The sequence below is a fragment of the Furipterus horrens genome, unplaced genomic scaffold (assembly GCF_987537825.1).
Source record: "Furipterus horrens unplaced genomic scaffold, mFurHor1.1.pri manual_scaffold_11, whole genome shotgun sequence".
Lineage (NCBI taxonomy): Eukaryota > Metazoa > Chordata > Mammalia > Chiroptera > Furipteridae > Furipterus > Furipterus horrens.
In genome coordinates this window covers 57,762,334-57,781,811 of record NW_028327181.1, presented here as the reverse complement: position 1 = coordinate 57,781,811, position 19,478 = coordinate 57,762,334, and the positions used below count along the sequence as shown (strand labels likewise).

The following is a 19,478-nucleotide window of genomic DNA, read 5'->3' as shown; positions in this document are numbered from 1 at the left end:
TAACAACATTCTTTGAAGTTAGGGGAGCAGGTGCTTTTAGGGGAGAATGGCTCCCAGGCGGATCTGGTTCTAGCTGTGGGTAGAATCACCTGGAATATGGCGGAGGTCTCGTTGTAGAGGTCCAGGACAGGGTGGGGATGGTCCCTCAGGGCCTTGGGGGTCTGGAGTTGGTAGCTGACCTTGACACTGATGTTGGAGAAGCGGTCCTCTTCATAGAGCTACAGTGTCACCAAGGAATGCAGAGTTGGAGATGGGGGAGAAGATGACAAGGAGAATACTTTTAACTTTGAGGTGGTCATAATAAGAAATAAGCAATGCAAGTGGCGAGCCAGAAGTCCTAAGCCTCTTCCACATAAGCCAGGCTGAAGGGAAGCTTTCATTACCCATGTTGCCAAGAGCATTGGGAAAATCTCCCCTGATCTGCTTTGGCCTCGGGTCTCATAACTCCTTATGGTTTCCATCCAGGTCACAAAGTGATTCTGGCTTGAATTAAAACTGACTCGACTTCATTCAGAGACCGAATGGGAGTCATAGAAGGGAAGACTCATGGTCACATCTGTGTTTACAAAGATCATTCTCATAGCAGCATGGAGGGCATATTAGAGAGGTGTAAACCAAAATAAGGAGATTGCCTGGGATGACATCTGTCGCTCTCTCTGAGTGAGCCTTTCTGCCATGGTAGAAGCTTTGAGCACATGAGAGAAAGTGAGCATGCCTCCCGGTGGAAAGGGTAGTTATGCTTTTATGTAAAGAAGCTGTAGACTCACTAGAAACTCTTCCTTAATCCAATGAATAATTGGAACAGATGTGCAGTCAGAAGCATCATTTATGAGGTTAATGGAATAAATGATTCTAATAGGTCCAAAGTTCTAGGTCCTGACCAACACATTTTTTCATGTGTTACTCCTTTGTCAGGAGTAAACCTTTGTAAATGCTAACTTTTGTCTTTCTATTTCTACCTTCCCTCATTCAGTTTTTCTGATGTTGATTCGAAGAAGGACCCTCAGCCCCACTGTTGCTAGCAGGCAAGGTTAGACGACGTGGGGAGGGGAAGAAGCAGCCATTAGGGCAGTTGCCTTTTTGTTCAGATGCTAGGAAGCTCAGCGATGCAGCGAGTGTTCAGTTTCAGTGGGGTTCTTTAATTTGTATTTCTAGTATAATTAACTCCATCACCCATGCCATTATGTGGTTTCTTGTTTGTTTGTTTGTTTTGTATTTTTTCCTATTACCATTTAGTCCCCAGGTTCTTGATCTATTGTTATTTTAATTGTCTAGTTTGTATGGACAGATAGATATCCTTCACTGCACGCCCCTCAGTTCTTTTCTCAACAACACAGGCCTCTCTGGACTCTTCTAAACCCCTAACTTACCTCTCCCTCTGTGGGAATGAGCTGGAGGGTCTCACAGAGACGGGGCCCACCACTCCATTCCTGAAGGTAGCTCTGACAAATTTTGTTGTCTGGAAATTGTAGCCTCTTCCTCTGCCTCATCATATCCACCTCCAATGTGAAATTCAGGGATGTCTTTCTGAAGCCTGGGAGTGAAGACCAGACCTTCCTGATAAGGCTGGGATGGGCAAGCCCCAGACGCAGCTCCCCCACCCAGCCTGAGATTCCTCGGGAGCCCCTCCTGAGCGTGTCCACACACAGGTGCTTCCCTGGGGCTGGACTTCTGAGTTTCTTCACTTTGAAAGTACTTGTCTTGTGGTCTTCTGGCACGTGGCTAGGGTCCCTCAGTGCCCCAGCCCCAAACCCCGAGCAGCACATTCCCAGGGCTGAATTGGTCTTCCCTAGGAGAGGAAGACTCAGGGAGGAGGCTGGGATTCAGGGAGAAAATTGGGGGTAGGGGGTGGGATAATACAGGGAATGGAGAAGGAAACCATAGAGTAAAACCTAAGGATCACAGAGCACCTTATAGATGACGTGGGCCCACTCCCTTACTGTACAGAAGAGAAACCAGGGCCCAGAGAATGAAAGACACCCGCCTGGTATCACACAGACACTCAGCAGCAGCCGTTCAGGCTCTACGTCCTGAATCTTTCAGCCTATATAGCTGGAACTGATCGGCCTGTCATCTTCGACCCCTACATTTGACGAAGGCCTCTGCCTGCAGTAAAGCCACTCCACCTGGCAGAGTGCTTTCTTATTTGCAGAGAGACATCTCAGGGACTGTTCCTGAGAGGTTACACCTTGGGGATTGTTGCTGGCAGATTCCTCTGGAGGGGAGCTCTTGGGTTGTGAAAGCCATGCCTACCCTCTGCCTTCTGGAAACAAGCCTGTCTCCCAACCAGTGCCTGGTAAGAGGATAGGAAGAGAGGCCAGGTCTCCCGCAGGTTATTCAATCCCCCCTGGGTCAGGGAGACACAGTGAGGCGGGAAGGGGAGGCAGATGTAAATCAGAGAGAAAGAGGAAGGGCCCTTCTCAGGAGCCTCTGCACACGCACATGCCCATGAACATGCGTGCGCACAGTACACAGAGATGGGGAAATGGCTGCCTTTCTCTGAGTCCTCTTTCAGAAACTCAACCCTTCAAACCTGAAGGAGGGTTCCAATGCCCCTCTTCCCAACAAGGTCAGGTACACCTCTTCAGAGTGTGGACTTAACAGCAGATCACCCGTTTCTAGGGCAGTTCACACTGAACAGAACCTAATGTCAAAGGAGCAAAGCTCCAAACAGAGGGATTTCAAACACCAGGACCTCATAACACACATTCCCCAACCCCACCCCTATCCTCTTTCCCTGCCCCACCCTCTCCCAAGCCAACAAGGAATAAGCCCCACACCAATGGGTCAGGTAGGCTGCCTGTTACCTGGCTTGGCAGCTGTGGTCCCAGAGCTGGTTTCAAAACACACAGACACATGCACACTGCCGTTGTGGCCAATGCGCAGCGTCTTGGGGGTGAAGTTCATAGACACCTTCAGGCGAACCACAGGTCGCGAGCTAAATAAGACAGCAAAGAGGACCATGAGAAGTGATCGCATCAGTGCTTGACTCATTCATTCATTCGATAAATATTTATCAAACATCTCTAATGTGCCACCTGCTGTTCTGAGTCTTCAGGATACAGTAGGGAAAGAAACAAGTCCCTGCTCTAGTGGGAAAATAGACAACAAGCAAATAAACAAGAAGAAACAGTAAAATACTATGTACAGGTAATGCTATGATATAAATAAAATAGGATAAGGTCATAGAGACAGGGGCTCCTTAGGATGGATAGTAAGGGAAGGCCTCATTAATGAGGAGACAGTTGAAATCTGTTTACAAGAGAGAGTCATTGATGTAAAGACCTAGGGGAAGTACGTCGCAGGCAGAAGGCACAGCTAGTGCAAAGGGCCTGTGGTAGGAATGAGCCTGGTTGAGAAACGTAAGGGTTAGCATGGGAGGAGCACAGTTAGTAGTAACAGGAGATGGGGAGCAGTAACAGGAAGTGTTGGCAGGGCCAGGCCATGGAGAGCTTTGTAGCCCATGGTAAGGAATTTGGGTTTTACTCTAAGTGGGAACCGTGAGGGGTGTTAGCAGCAGAGTGAAGGGATCACTTGGCTGCCATGTGGAGACTGGAGCACAGGAACTGAAGCAGGGGAGATTCCAGGGCAGTGATCCAGGTGAGAGGTGACAGTGTCTTGTATGGGGAGGTATTTTGGAGGCAGAGCCAACAAAAAACATATGTTGATGGAGTGGCAGGGGAAGGAAAAGAAGAATCAAGGACAGCCCCTGGGTTTTTGTCCTGAACAAATGGTGTCATCTGCTGAGATGGGAAGCCAAGGGAGGGGCCGGGTGGGGGAGAATGAGGGATGGGAGAGAATAAGAGGTCCATTTTTAGACATGTTGACTTTGAGATGCCTGAGAGTGACAGCAAATAGGGATACTGAGTTGACAGCCAAGTCTGGGACTTAGTGGGGAGCACAGGGCAGAGAGGTGCCCTGTCAGCTTATTTATAGCCATGGTCCTTGATAATTCACTTAGGGATGTGCACAGGAGCTCTGAGATTAGTGACCATGATAATGGCAGTCATCACGGGGCACTTGCTAAATATTTGGCATAGATTCTCTCAATTAATCCTCACGACTCGGTGAGGTCAGCACTATTAACATTCCCATTTACAGATGAGAAAATTGGAATGTAGAGTTCAATAAGGTTATTGAACACGCCGTTAAGTGGGAGCCGAGATTTAAACCCAGATGGGCAGGCTCCAGAGCCAGTGCCTCTGACCAGCAGCTCTCTCCCAGCCATGCTGGGTATCTCCACGGGGTCACTTAGGGCAGGCAAGTGGCTGAGGCTGGCGCCTGGGACCACAGAAGGCAGGGCAGACCCCTACCGGAGCACAACCGCCCGGCCAAGAGCGCCCACAGTGATGTCATCAAGGCCATCGCCGCTGAAATCTAAGCCGCCGTCCACGGACATGCCGAAGTAGTGGAGTCCTGGCATCACCGCTGACGCTCGGATGTGCTGTGGAGGGAGAAACACAGGCGTTTGGGGAGGGAAAGGAGAATCCTTTTGGTTTTATTCAAATAAGCCAGTCAGCATGGGTCCCCACCCCTCAATGGCAGCCCTCAGTTAGCAACTGGGAAGAGCAGGGCAAGGCCTCCCAGGAAAAGGGGCATATGGATGGAGCCTTGAAGGGCAGGCAGGACTTGACGGGAGATGAGAAGGCGGGGGTGGGGCAGAGCAGGGTGGTCCAGGGGAACGGCCAGGGGCCAGTGCGTGGGAACAGGAGGAGAGCCGGGTGCAAGGAGGATTGATGTGGGGCTGGGGTGGGGGGTGGGGTTGTCTAATCAGACACCAGGAGGGGATGGGGAGGAGGCAGGTGGGTCGGGGAGCATTGGGGATGGAAAGGGGGGCTCGACTGGGAGAGAGCTAGAATGTTTAGATGGATGTGGGGGCTGACAGGCCGTGCTGAATGTCAGATGCCTGGGATTGTCCTGGGTTTCTGGTGGGGTGGCCGGGGCCCAGAGGAGCAGCAGGTCTGAGGGCGAGAGGATGCTTTCTGTTGGGCAGCATGGGAGTGAGATGCTTCGGAGCCGTTCAGGTGAGGGGCTCGGGGGGCAGCTCTTGTACAGGCTGCTGCTTAGGCGAGAAACGAGTTGGAGGCAGCAGGAGAGAGCACGAGAAGTTGGCAGCAGAGCCCTGGGGGATGGGAGTTAAGGCGTGGAGGGACTGGGTTGGGGACAGGAGTCAGAGCAGGGACAGAAAGAGAGGAAGGAGGACCTGAGGCGGGTGCACAGTCGCACAGGCCAAAGAAGGGAGCCACAGGTCAGCGAAGCAGACAGATGTTGCCACAAGCTCTCGCCCAACCTGAGGCGTGAGGAGGCGACCCTGGCCTGGAACCTCCCACCTGCCTGAGTGACCTCTGCCCCTCGCTGGGCACTCTTAACCCTGTGAGACTGCCTGGCACTTAGACCTAGAGCTGGCTCGGGGCTCAGGTCAGCACATCTGGGGACGGTCACTGCCCCAGCGTAGAAGCAAGAGAGAGACTTGCGGGTCACCTGCGAGCAGTTGGTAGAGAGGCCATCCCAGCGTCCGTTGTAAATGTACACGCTGCCAAAGCTGACGTCATCACCGGCCCCCAGACCTTCCAGGGGGGCCCCGATGGCCACATCTGTGAGCTTGTCCTGATTGATATCCCCCACTGTTGCCATGGCAAAGCCAAATCGGGCCTCAGTGAACCCAGGATGCCCACTCAGCGTGTGTACCAAAGAGAAAGAACCATCCTGTAAAGCAAACAGGCAACTCAGCCCTCAAGACAGGCCCACCCTTGGCCACCCCAGGAGGCATGTCACTGGGCTTGTTTATTCAGATTCTCTGGCGGAGTCTGAGGCTCAGAAAAGGCAAGAGGCCTTCCCAAGCGAGTGGTAAAGCTGGGTTCCTCCTGCCTCACAGCTCTGGACCAGAGCCTGTCCCCTCTGCTAGGTTAGGGGCACTGGACTGGCAACTGGGAGGCCTGGATTCTAGTCCCATCTCTACCACACACCAACAATGTAAACTTGGACGCGTTTCAACGTCACTGAGCCTCAGCTTCCTCACCTGGGAAGTGCGAGCGACAGCTGCCTCCCACAGTCACTGGAGACACAGGTGAGACAATAGACAAAACCCGCTTCGTCAACTGTGCTGCTACTTGGGGGTGTTATCACCACCAACATCAGATGATGAGATGGGGAAAATGAGAAAGTGGGGTGCAGGAGGGAGCGGAGCCCCTGTGCCCCTGGCCGCCATCCTCCCTGAGCGCCTGCCCATCACCGCCTCCGCTGCGAGGCGGGACCAGGGCGAGTCCAGCCACCATCGCCTCTGCCCAGGCTGAGCAGCCACAGCTCAGAAAGCTTGCAAAGATGGAGACTCTCCCACCTGCTTATTCAGACGGTACACGTAGACTCTGCCTTCCTCTCCGTGAACATGGTAAAATGGAGCGGCCACCAGCAAGAAGTCCGTGGTTCCACTCATGTCGATGTCCACAGGGCACAGCTCAGAGCCAAAATAGGACCCCATCTACAGCCAAGGAAGAACCCAGCTCACAGGGAGCGTGGTGGGGGGCCCCTCCCTCACCTCTCAGCAAGGCTAGAGCAAAGCTGGGTCATTCCAGATCAGTCTGTTCACCAGAGTAACACAGGAGACTGGGAGAGCAGCCCGAGCCCCGCCAGTGGGGAGCTGCTGGCAATCAGACGTGCAGAGCCAGGGCAGAGGCACTGAGCTCTGTCCGGGCTGGGTCCCCCAACCATTGCATGCCCTGGAGCCTGTCCCTTTCCCTCAGGCCTCCGATTCCCTGTCTGTGATAATGGAGGGGCCCGTGGTCCTTCCCCAGCAGGTACCTGCTCTCCCTCCAGCACTGGCATGAAGTTGGTCTCCCTGCACTCCTCGTGGAACTCAAACACGGCCCCTCGATGCTTGTGTTGTGGAGCCCCCGCCACAAAGGAGCGGCCACGGGCCGTATGCATCACAGCCACTGAGTAACCTGGGGCAGGGGTGCTGTGGTTGGTCATCTGGGCTCCCACCAGGCCACTCCTTTGCCCCCATCACCACCTTCCCAACCAGGCCTTGGGAGTGGCTTGAGCAGGAGGACAAAATAGGAGACTGTCCTCCTCATCTTTTTAAAAACCGGCATCAAGGAGCTCTCCCACTTACCCACTGTCACTGGTCACACACATGTCCCACCACACAGATGTGATATACACACATCATCATCACGTATACAGCTTTGCTCAAAATGCACTCGTTTGCATACCCAGTATATAAGGACTGGGGTGAAGGGTGAAGGGTCTCCCACCACTATTATTAATGGTGAGACCCACCTTCCCTAGGTAGCCATTCAGGTCCACTCCACGAATCAAGTACTGAGCAGGCCCTGTGCCCTCCCAGAAGACCCTAATTTTCACCTCCAGGTACCTAACCAGGGCCCATCCTTAGTCCATGTGACCAGTCTGGGCCATTCCCAACTAGGAAACCTATTGCAGCCTAAGGTAAAACCTCACTGTCCCTTCCTAGGCCCCACCCTCACCCACATGGTCTCCAGGCCCCGCCCTCATCCTGGTGGTCTCCAGGCCCCGCCCTCATCCAGGTGGTCTCCAGGCCCCGCCCTCACATAGGTAGTCTTCAGGTTCTGCCCCTACACAGTCTCCAGGCCCCACCTCCACACAGGTAGCCTTCAGGTCCCGCCCTCACCCAGGCGGTCTCCAGGTGCCCTCCTTACCCAGGTAGCTGTGCTTTCCAGCCTTGGAGTCCACCACCGTCTGGTTCAAGAAATGGCCCTCACAGCTGAACATGTTATAGAGCAACATGCCCCCCGACCAGTCAAAGGCCCCTACGGCGCCCAGCAGCACCTGCCCCTGCAGGGAACGAGGGTTGGAGGCCATCTGAGCTGGAGGTATCCGGGGCCAGCCCCTGTGGCCTCAGATCTACCAGCCAGTGTAGCAAGCCTTAAGCTATGGGGGCAGGAGGGCATTCTGTGGCCCCATGCCCACCTGGCCAGCAATGTAGGAGGAAGCAAGATGGCAAACACTGGGTTCCTGCCAGAGGATCTCTCCCTCTAATACCAACAACCCCCAGAGCCACCTGGGGCCCAGATGTGAGGCATTAAAATAAGTATGATTGGGAAGGTAGAGCTCTTCTTTTGTGCAGGGTGCCCAGACTTGTGTGCCAGACCCACTTGAGTTGAGTGACAGTGCCAATTGTGCTTCTGCCACGCACGAGGGCCATGTCCTCACTGTGCCTGTGCCTCAGCCCACCTGTGGGAACAGTGCCTCTGGTGGGGAGAAGGAGGCAACTTGGCAAGCTGGCCCAGGCCAAAGCCTGTTACTACTCCCTGTCTTAAGAAGAACTGCTCAGTCCTTGAGCACACAGAACAAGAATACCTCCCATAATAAATATGGTCATTCTTTTGTCTGCCTCAGAGGTCCAGATTAGGGCGAGCAAGCAGAAGTGTTCTCCATTACCCTGGTGTGGCTCCTTCAGAGACATCCCCATGGGAGGGCAGAGCCCTGCACTGTGAGCCAAGGATCCCTGAGTCCCGGGTGTTGCTGGGGCCCCTCCTCTACGGCAAGACTGCCTGGTGCTGCATTGGCCATGTACCTGGTCCAGGATCTGGGCGCTGAACCCAATCTGTGCCATCTGGTAGTGGAGGGCTTCTCCGACTGTGCCTGGAAGCCAAGAAGCCCAGGGAGACACTGCTCTGAGCAAGGGGAAGGAGAAACCAAGCCAGGAAATGTCCAGCCTGGTCTCACTCCCAGCTGGAGTGATGGGACGAGCACCAGACTGAGGGTAGAGATGTGGGTCCTGCTTTCGCAGCTACTGGAAGAGGGCCTGGGTGGTTCCCTCCCCCTTCCAGGGCCTCAGTTTCCTCATCTGTGAGCTACTGGGAGCAGGAACCACGCCCCAGTCATCCTTCCTTCTCCAGCACCTGGTCAGTTATCAGAGCTTCATGGAGATTTGGTGAAGTGCAGACGACTGGGGATATTGTTACCTTTTAGAGATGGAACAGCTGAGGCTCAGAGAGGCGACGGGAGTTGCCCAGAGTGCCCCAGCGAGCTAGGCCAAGGTGGGGCTGGAGGGCAGGGCTGGGTCCTTCTGGCAAATGCCAAGGGGGCAGCCACAGGGTGGCCGAGGCCCCTGGAGCCCTCACCTTCCATGGGAACGATATTTTGCTGCAGTTGGCTCAGCAGTCCACCCAGGGCCATGTAGTTGGTCACCTTGAAGGCATGGGTGTCATAGGGGTGTGAGGCGATCTGCCTCAGTTCTTCCTCAGTCTTATTCTTCGTAAATGCATCTCCCACCTGCAGAGGGGGCCGGGATCAACGGGTCCGCACCGTGAGGGCTAGCTGGTTCCCAGGCCCCAAGGTCTCTCCAAGCCCAGGGAGACGGCTGAGCCCTGTGTGCTACCTGGCCTTCAGGGCCTCCATCACCTGCCCTCTACTTTCCCTGCTCCCTGTTCTCCCCTAACCACACACTCTGGGCTCCAGTTTTCCCAGTCTCCATATGGTTTCCTGCCAGCTCCTTCTCACCCCTGCACATGTGGTTCCTCTGCCTGCAGAGCCCTTCCCTCCTCCTCTGTACCCCATCTCTCTGCCAAGACTCAGCTCAGCACCGTCTCCTCCCAGACCATCCTTCCCACAACCCCCTTATCCTTCCCGTGGGCTCCCAGAGTGGCCACTGTTGTCCCCATCATGGCTGGCAAGTGAGCTACTACCACACTGGGAAACGGGCCTTCTTTGGGGAGACCCGGTTGGCAGTGGGGGTGGTGCACAGCATGGGGACGGGGAGAAAAGAAGTTGGTGCATGTCTGTGAACAGAACAGGGTTCGGATAATCTGCTCACAGAAGCCCCTACCAGGAACCCTGGCTCCTCCCCACCCCGGGCTATACAGGGTCCGGAGGTGCCCCTGCTCCTGGCTCTCACCCCAATGGCAAAGCGCTCAACACCATGCATCTTTGGTGAGTTGATGACAGTCGTGAGGTTGAGGGTGTCACCGAATATGTCCCCGTCGGTGAGCACCACCATGATCTTAGATGCATTTTTTCTGGAGCCACGGCTTGGTGTGAAGATGTTGTCTCTGAGTAGTAAGGGAAAGTAAAGGAAGTAGAGGGCTTCGCTAGAGGGATGCCTCAGCTCAGGGAGATTTTGTTCACAAACACATTTTAGAATTGGAGAGGATTAAGGTGCTCTCCCAGGGGAACAAAGACCCAAGGAGGGGTGGGGATGGCCCCAAGGCACATGGCACGGCTGGGTTGGGGAGCCCGCTCCCAATAGAACAGTGCTGGACAGAACAGGAATAGACAGACTTGTGTGAGAATAATAATGACATTAATAACAGTGGCTAATATTTACAAAGCATTTATATGCCAGGCACTGTTATAAGCACTATACATATTTTAACCCATTTAATCCTGACAAAATCCTCCTGTTATTATTCTCATTTTAAAAGCGAGGAACCTTGCCCTGGCGGGTGTGTCTCAATGGACTAAGTGCCGGCCTGCAAACCAAAAAGGCGCTGGTTTGATTCCCAGTGAGGGCACATGCCTGGGTTGCGGGCCAGGTCCCCAGTTGGGGGTGTGTGAGAGAAAATGGATCAATGTATCTTTCGGACATCAATGTTTCTCTCCCTCTCTTTCTCCCTCCCTTCTCCTCTCTCTAAAAATAAATAAATAAAATCTTAAAATAAATAGATAAGTAAACCAAAGCCAGGAACCACCAAGCAGAGAGGGCAGGGACTCAAGGTCCCCAAGTACACATTGGAGCTGTGATGTAAACCAAGGCAGCCCTGCCACTGAGCCCAGCCCTAAATGCACTGCTGCTCACAAGAGGAGTCTTCAGAGGAATTTTTGGAGGACTGCCCTGGGATGTCATTCATCAGTCAAGGCTGAATTGAAAGAGGTCACATTCCCCTCTCAGCCAGTTCCTCTTCACAGTTCTGTCCAGCCACCTCTCCAGGCATGATGCCTCAAAGGCTCTGGGCAGGGATGCCAGCCAGCACCCAGTAGGGGCTCAGGTAATTCCCACCATCCTCACACTCACAGGACATGCTGCATGGCAGAGGCTGTTCTGGTGACACGCCCCACTTGAGTGATGTTCTGGACTCTGCTGAGGGAAGCCATTGCATCCTGGCTGTCCTGAAGGTCAAACTCAGTCTGAATCACTTCTCCATACTGCACCAGGGCAAAGTTGCACTGGAGGGAGGGGCCGAGAGGGGAGGAGGTTGGCAGAGTTGCCGTGTCTGAGGCCCTCGAATGGCTCCCCCTGGAAGTAGTGGAGGAAACCACTCATTCCTCCTCATTAAAGGCAGGAGGAGATGCTAAGGCACAGGGCAAAATCTGCACAAGTATGGGTGGAGAAAGGTGTGACAGTAATGACTCCCAGTAATGACTTCCCCTGAACCTGTGTCCTTGTGTAGTCCCTCTCCCCTTCATATCAACCATGTGACTTTCTTTGGCCATTGGGCTATCAGCAAATGGGATATAATCAGACACATAAAAAGTGCTTGTGTGCATTAGGTCTTGCTCTCTTAGAATGTTGCAGCCATGAAAACACTGGGCTGACCTGCTGGAGACACATGGCCAGACAAGTGAGGCCATCTTAGGCCACCCACCCGCGTCAAGCAACCAGATGCCTGCAGCTGCAGGAAAAAACTTCTGGCAAGACCATCAGAAGAACCGCCCAGCTGAGCCCAGCCCAAATAGCTGACCCACAGAACTGTGAACAGCTCAGTGGTGGTTGTTTTGAGGTGGTTGTTCACTGCAACAGACAGCAACAGACTGTGTGAATCTAGCTCCTGGGGAAGCCTACCTCGAAGCACTTCTCATATATTCTCCTCATCATGTTAGAGATAAAGTCTTTGGCTCTCTGGAAGTCTGGGGCATCGATGCTTCCTGAGCCATCGAGGATGATGGCGATTTCGGTGCCTGGGCCAAGACATGGAAAGTCAGGAGTGGGCATGGAATTTGGGGGCAAGAGTGAGGGTGGCATGTCCTGTCCTGAAAGACACCCACCCCATTCAAGCCCCAAGGGCTCAGCTTAGGTAAGAGGTCGATGAAGCCCCTAAGAGTGCAGCCTTTGTCTCAGAGGCTGAGAGCAAGCCAGAACCTGCCCAAGCTCTGACTCTGTGTGAGTCACTCCCATCACTCCCAGCTTCCCCATCTCTAAGATGGAGGGGAGCAGAGGTGGGACTGGCTAGGCCTGTAGAATCCAGCCACTGCTCCCCATCTCCCAGACCCAGGCACCTCTCACCCTTGGAGGTCACCAGCCTAGGTAACAGCTCTGAGAGCCTCTGGGAGCAACCCAGGCCTGCCTCTCCTCACCAGCTTCTTCCTGCTCCTCTTCCTCCTCATTTGCCTTCAGAGCCCGGGACCACCTAGTTCTATTCTCCGTGTTGCCTTTTTTGTTCTTGCACCAGTCTTCAGCATCCACAGGTGTCTTGGGATCCAGGAGATTTTCTTTAAAAAATATGCACAAGAGCTCAGAGTCAGACAGCCTCCTTGCTCACCTTGGGGCAAGCCCACACTTGGCCCACAGGAGACCTAGACCTTCCTTGCCCTCTCTGGGTCTCTGCGTCCCTCTGCACCTGCCATGGGCTTGTGCCTCTTCTTGGAGACCCAAGGAGACATCTTTAGAGCTGTCCAAGGTCCTTACCAACATTGTTGAAAGAGACTTGGGTCTTGGGCCTGAGGTCAGGGCCCAGCAAGCTGCAGGTGCCCGTGAGATCGGAGCTGAGGTTGTAGGACCACTTGGCCACCTCTTGAATGCAGAGCTGGGGGAGATGGAAAGCCTGGGTCACTCCCAGCCCAGGTCCCCTAGTCACAGCCACCCAGAACCAAGTGTCTCAACCAGGCAGGGGATGCAAGAACAGCTACCAGGGGTAGGAGCTGGTGCCAGGGTCAGAGCTGAGGTTAGCGCCTGGGTCACTGTGCTGGGTCACAGGGAATGCCCTGTCAGAGCTGCGGTCAGCCCTGGCGCCGGCACCAGGGAGACAACTGGGCTTGGCCCTGAGAATAACAGGCCAGTGAGGACTGGTATTAATTCCAGTTTGCCACAGGGATCCATTCCAGCCTCCCCATGGCCCTCCAGACTCCTGTCCCATGCACACTCACCAAAACATTGTCATTGTTCCGGACAACAGTCACTCCCCGGTACCGCCCCTTTAGGATGGGGACACGCTCTGAAACAGTTAAGCCCAGGTAAGGTGGGAGGGATGCAGGAAGGCAACCCTGGAGCCAAGGTTAGTGAGAGCATAGGGCCTGTGATGTCTGCTCTGTGCTGGGCTTGTGCCAGAAGGTGACACTGACCTAGAAATAACTGAGACCTGGTGCGTTTCCTCCGGGGGCTCCCACTCTGGTGGGGCAGGTGGGGAGAGGAGAAGTAGGTGGAGGGTGTGCTCAGTGCAGGGAAGGTGTGCGAGATGCTGAGGGACTAGCTATATGACTGATGAACCCTCCAGTCTCAAAGACCTGCCTCTGGGGAATCCGACTGCCCCACAGCCCCAGGGGCAGATATGGTGGCACTTTCCTCTCCCTTGCCAATGTGGGCCTCAAGAGTCTGTCTTATTTTTGAGCCACTAGATCACCCTGTTGCCCTGCTGGACTGTGTCCCCTTCTGAGACTATGCAACACAGTGCCTCTCACAGAGACAGGACTCTACTGTACATATCTGAGGAATCATCAGCAAATGCATGCCTTCGGTTAGATTGGGTGGGATGGGTAGAGTTTGGTTAATAAGTGAATTAGGTTCATTCATTTGCTCATTCATTTACTCAAACAACATTTATTGAGCACCTAATACATGCCAGGTCTCATGCTAGGCATTAGGGTGGCCACAGTTAAATTGGGAGGGCAGGGCTGGATTCCACTGAGGTGCGATGAGTTGGAATAGGTTAGGTTTGGGAACCAGGGGAAGTGGGGTTTGCGTCTGTGGTGCCTCCAATACTACTTGCGTGACCTTAGTCATACTGGCAACCAAAGGACTTATCTGAACCGGAGGCTCCTCTTCTGTCAAACGTTATGGTTTTGAGGATTAAAAGTGAATGAAGAAGCACTTAGCATGGTGAGCACTCAATACATTTTAGGTGTCATTTCTGGTGTTAGGGTTGGGTCAGGAAAGGTGGGCTGGGGATAAGGGTTGGGTTGGGATGGGGCTGGACATTGGGATCGAAAGTGAGCTGTGGCTGGGGGTGGAGTCTACGGGGGAGGGCCTGGGTTAGGTGGGGCTGGCATTGGAGTGGGTTGGGTTGGATGAGCGGGACTCCTAGAAGAGGTCCTGGGAACATTCACTGGAGCTAGTTTGACTTACCCACAGGTTGGCAAAGGATCTCGTCCTGGACGAGGGAACACTGGTACAGGGGTACTGCTGTCCTGTTGGTTCTGCGGCTGGTGACCAGGAGCCTGAGTGGGAGAGTAGACAGCAAAGTTGAGCCACTTGCTGATACCCTTCTCCTCCCTGCCTGCCCACGCATGGACTCACAGGCCCCCTGTCTGGGACACTGGGAGAAGGCGCAGACCTGGGAAAGGCAGGCCGACTCCCAGCCCCGGATGGCAGACTCCTCGCTGCGCAGAACATTGCTCAGCCTCCACCTTTGCACAGCTCCAGGCAGGAAATGGTTCAGTGCATCCCCTCTCTGCCCTCTGGCCCATCCTGGCACAGATGGGGCAATGCTAGTGGTACATAAAGATTCTGCTCGTTGGTGGCAGTGGGGGGAACCAGGAAGCCACCTGCAGTACAGTTGGCTGACCCGGGGGCAGTGCTGGCTTCCCAGTGGCTGCCGTGGAGAGGGGCTGTCCCAGCTGACCTCCATGACACCATTTCCTGAGAGGAGCATGCCGCTGCCCCTGTCCTATGAGTCAGTCAGCACTGGAAGTCTGGGGGTGGGCGCCTCAGCCCAGGTAAGACAGCCTCAGGACATGTGACGTCCAACAGCAGCCCTCCCCCTCCTGCCCACCCCGAGCTTGGTGCCCACGCACCCCAGGGAGGCCTGGGCTTCCCGAGACAGGAGTGAGCTCCCCACCCTGGGGTTGTGAGGAAGGGGTACTGGGAAGGGGCCCGCAGGCTGGGCTTGCTAAGAGGGAACCAAGTCCAGGGTCTTCATGCCAAGGGCAGAGGGAAGCCACTGAGGACTTTATAAAAGGGAAGCACATAATGAATCTATGGTTGTGAAAGGTCCTAATGAGGCCCTAGTGGGCTGGGTGGGGAAGGAATGAGGTATGTCTCCACTTCCTCACCTCCCATCACTCTGCATCTTTTAAAATAGTAAAATACGTCCTTCACTTCTCTCCATGGTTTACAGAATAATAATAACACCTACACCTGGGTGTGTGCCCCTCCAGCTTAACCCACTCCGAGTTGATTGGCACCCCAGGTCACCAGCGGTCCCCACACTGCTGGGTCCAATGGACACCTTCCTGTCCTCATCTTCCTTAGCCTCTCGGCAGCCCTGGATGTCAGTGACAATCAGTGACAAATTCCTCCTTGAAACCCTCTCTTCCTGATTTCCTCCTCCGCCTCTCTCATTACTCCCCCTCAGACTCCCTCACGGGCTGACTTCTCATCGGAGTCCTGAGGCCTGGTCTCATTCTCCTTGCCAGTACGCTTCCCTGTGAACCCACTCGATCCCACGGCTTCAATCCACCTAGGAATGATGAGATTCCTCCTTTACATCTGTGGCCCTAGCATCCCCCCACCAGAAGTCACACCAGCCTGGCAGTAGAAAGTAGAATAATGCCCCTCGCCCCCTGAGAGGTCGGGTCCTGATCTCCAGAACCTGAGACTATGCTACTTTTCATGGTCAAAGTGATTTTGTAGACTTAGGTTAAGGATCTTGGTATGGGGAGATTATCTTGAATATTTTTTAATTTAAATTTTATTTTTCAATTACAGTTTATATTCTATATTATTTTTATTAGTTTCAGGTACACAGCATATGGTTAGTCCATTATGTACTTTACAGAGTGATTCCCCCCAATATTTCAAGTACCCAGCAGGCATCATACATAGTTATTACAATATTATTGATTAGACTCCCTAGGCTGCACTTTACAACCCAGGACTATTCTGTGACCACCAATTCACACTTCTTAATCCCTTCACCCCTTTCACCCATAGCCCCAACCTCCGTCCCCTCTGGCAACCACCGGTCTGCTCTCTGTATCTATGAGCCTGTTTCTGTTTTGTTTGTTCATTTATTTTGTTCTTTAGATTCCACGTATATGTGATATTGCATAGTATCCTGGATTATTGAGTTGTCCCACTGTAATCACAGGAGTCTTTATAAGAGGTTTTGAAGATGGAGGAAGGGACCACGAGCCAAGGAATGCAGATGGCCTCCAGGGGCCGAAAATGCTGAGGAAGTGGATTCTCCCCTAGAGCCCCAAGATGGGACATGGCCCTGCCGATTGCTGATTATATAGCCCAGTAAGATCCATTTTGGAGACTCTGGCCTCCAGAACTGAAAGAAACAAAGTTATATTGTTTTAGGCCACTAAATATATTATAATTTTGTTGCAGCAGCAACAGGAAACTAATACAATAACCAACTGCCCGTCTCAAACAGAACACGTGGTCTTGGCCTCCCAAGCCTGCCCCTTTCCATCTTCCCCCAGCAAGATATGGCACCACCAACCTCTACATCGTACATCCTGACGCCTGGGGGCATCCTTGCTTCACCTTTTCACGCATCCCCTACACCAAATCCATCCATAAACCCTGTTGGTTCTTTCTCCAGATTATACCTAGAGGACATTTCTTCTCTCCATTTCCCAGCCACAGCCTGGCCACCATCATCTAGTCTGGTCTATGGGAACAGCATCCTTTTTATTTTTTAATCTACTCTTATAATTTTCCCCATGTCACTCTCCTGCTTCAGTAGCTTCCGTGCACTTAGAAAAAGAATCCATATCCCTTGCTGCAGCACACGGCCTTCTCCTATCCAGCCCCTTCCTGCCTCCTACACCTCCTCTCCCGCTCCTTCCCTCCCCAGCCCCGCACCAGCTGGCTCCTGCTCCTGCTGGCCCCCAGCTCTTTCCAGCCTCAGGCCCTGTGCCCGCTGTGCCTGCTCTGCCCTCTGCCTGGAACTCTGGCCTCCCACTCCCTGAGGCTGGCTCCTTCCCGTCCCTCGGCCGCCTTTACCGGTCACCTCCTCATCAATGCTTCCTCCAACCTGCCCCACCTCACTGCTCAGTTCCTCTGCTTCAAGTCTCTGTTTTAGTTCCTTCAGAACCTGCCCCATCTGATAGTGTCCTGTTTACATGTCTACTTGCCTATTTCCTGCCTCTCGCACCGGACTGTGAGTTCCCCCAGGATCTCGTCTGCCTCGTTTGCCACGTGCCTGGCACAGAGCAAGGGCTCAGTAAGCACTTGTTGAGTGATGACTAAATGGCAGCCCAGACAGCAGGTGAGGGGACTAACCTCCGCAGACTCTGAAGCTGAGCCCCCAAATTAGGCCACCTGTTCAACAACCCTGCCTCTCTCACTGGCCCCAGCACATCAGAACTGGGCTCTGCCCCGGACCAAGTCCAGGTGGGGTGGGTGCAGGCCTGGAGCAGCCTCCGCAGGCCTTGGCCAGGCTGCCTCCTCTCCTGCAATGCCCTTCCCTTCCTTTTCCTGCTGCGCCATCATCCCAAACCCCAGCTCCTCGGGAAGCCTTCCCCAAGCAAGGAGCACCTGGACTCTTCCAGGTAGCCCTGACTGCTAGAACCCATCCCCGGCCCTGGCTTTTGTTCCCACCTAGACTGTGAGTTCCCAGGAGACTACCACGCGCAGCTGCGCAGGCTGTGCACTGCAGAGCCCAAGGGTGCCACGCAGCGTGGTGGCCGGGGGCTCAGTCTGGGCTGCCCCTCCTCCCCACCTCTTTATCACCTCCCCCAGGGTGGCTGGTCTCTTGATCTCCAGGTCTGTTAACTGAGTGACTGATAAACTAACTAAACAGTAAGTGAACTCACCACCCACTGACAGCCCATCTGATTGATTCATCCAACTCTAACCTGTCTCTGCTCAGCCTATTCCCACCCATCCCATTCCCCCTAGAGCAGCCATGCCCATGATGCTGCCAGCCCTGGCTTTACATTTTATTTTATTTTTTTATTTTTTAGACTTTAGTTATTTACTTTTAGAGAGAGCAGTGGGGAGAGAGAAAGAGAGAGAAACATCAATCAGTTGCCTCTCGCACGCCCCCACCTGGGGACCTGGCCCGCAACCCAGGCACGTGCCCTGACCAGGAATCAAGCAGGAGATCTTTCAGTTCACAGGCCGGTGCTCGATCCACTGAATCACACCAGCCAGGGCTGGCTGTTACGTTTTAGGGAGTCACAGCATGAGGGAGTGAGAGGGATGTGTCATCCTCACCCGGGAAGCCCGCGCCTCTCTCTGTGGCCTGGTGGCCAGCAGAGCATTTCCTGCCCCATGTCGCAGGCGCGTGGTCCCAGGCTCCATCATGTGTGACAGACACCCCCAGAAGCACCTTCCACCACATCCTCCCATGAGCTCCCCTCTCCTCCAGCAGGTGTTCAGAAAGCTTTTCATGAGCTCAGCAGGGCTCTTCCCCCCACCCTTGGTGGGCTCAGGACTCCCCTCATCCGCTGTGGCCTTTCAGCTCGACTTCTGAGGGAGGGAGCCTTAAAGTCTGTCAAGCCTGGCGCTGGGGACTGAGCAGGAGATGGCCGCAAATAACCCAGACTGAAACCCAGCTTCGCGAACCTGTGGAACAACGAGGACACCCTGCACCGAGAAGTTTGGGAAACAGAACGCTAAGCCAGCACGTAAGCTGCAGGCCAGCAACTCCATGGCTGGGCACGCCCTGCTCTTCATAAAAGCCCAAATGCCATGCTCGGCGCTACTCACACCCAAGAACTCTAGCAAGGAGAACGAGCACCATTGTCTCAGGCAAGACCGCGATGCAAGTCACAGACTGTGTGTGGAGGGAGAGAAGCCTAACGTAATACTGTATGCCTCATTTATAACAAGTTCAAGAGCAGGCAAAACTAATGCACAGAGAGGCCGCTGCAGCTGGGGTTGGCTCAGGGCAGGGCCTGGGGCTGGCGCAGCTGGTGATGTCCTGCTCGGGGTCTGGTCGCCACCTCCACAGGGGGCGGCTCAATTTGCAAACTTCCACTGAGCTGCTCATGGTGTATGCATTTTTCCGTGTGGCATATGTCAATTAAATTTCACCAGAACAAAAGATAAACAATGTACACCGATCTTTGGTTCAAATTCCTGCAGCCAAAAGCTTCTTAACAACCTTTTAACCTCCGCTGTCCCCAGCCCTGCGTCAGCACGTTCTGGTTCTCCCCACACCAGATGCTGCTCACCTCCCCCAGCTCATTTCTCACCACGCTCAGCTCAGCCACCGACACGGTCTCAGCTCCTTGACCTTGCTCAGGCCCGCGTCCGGGCCCAGCCAGGCTTCCCGCTTCCATGCCTTCTCCCACGAATTCCTACTCAACCCCCAAGTCCCAGAGTCAATGCACATCCTCTGCCCAAAAGAGACACCTGCCTCTATGTCCCCAATGGGCCCTGGACGTCC

General features: G+C 54.1%; 1 protein-coding gene across 1 annotated transcript in view; it reads right to left on the bottom strand.

Moving 5' to 3' along the window:
• The window catches only part of ITGAE (integrin subunit alpha E), a 59,149-nt gene that overhangs the window by 21,716 nt on the left and 17,955 nt on the right, over positions 1–19,478 (bottom strand). Inside the window, exons 3-19 of the mRNA XM_090257331.1 lie at positions 14,258–14,349; positions 13,063–13,130; positions 12,605–12,722; positions 12,274–12,408; positions 11,762–11,877; positions 10,994–11,145; positions 9,878–10,031; positions 9,105–9,255; positions 8,555–8,622; positions 7,677–7,812; positions 6,799–6,941; positions 6,338–6,478; positions 5,482–5,706; positions 4,314–4,444; positions 2,808–2,938; positions 1,371–1,534; positions 90–218 (exon numbers count right to left, since the gene is read on the bottom strand). Coding sequence (XP_090113457.1) covers positions 90–218; positions 1,371–1,534; positions 2,808–2,938; positions 4,314–4,444; positions 5,482–5,706; positions 6,338–6,478; positions 6,799–6,941; positions 7,677–7,812; positions 8,555–8,622; positions 9,105–9,255; positions 9,878–10,031; positions 10,994–11,145; positions 11,762–11,877; positions 12,274–12,408; positions 12,605–12,722; positions 13,063–13,130; positions 14,258–14,349 — 2,254 coding nt within the window. The remainder of the gene's footprint in view (positions 1–89; positions 219–1,370; positions 1,535–2,807; positions 2,939–4,313; positions 4,445–5,481; positions 5,707–6,337; positions 6,479–6,798; positions 6,942–7,676; positions 7,813–8,554; positions 8,623–9,104; positions 9,256–9,877; positions 10,032–10,993; positions 11,146–11,761; positions 11,878–12,273; positions 12,409–12,604; positions 12,723–13,062; positions 13,131–14,257; positions 14,350–19,478) is intronic.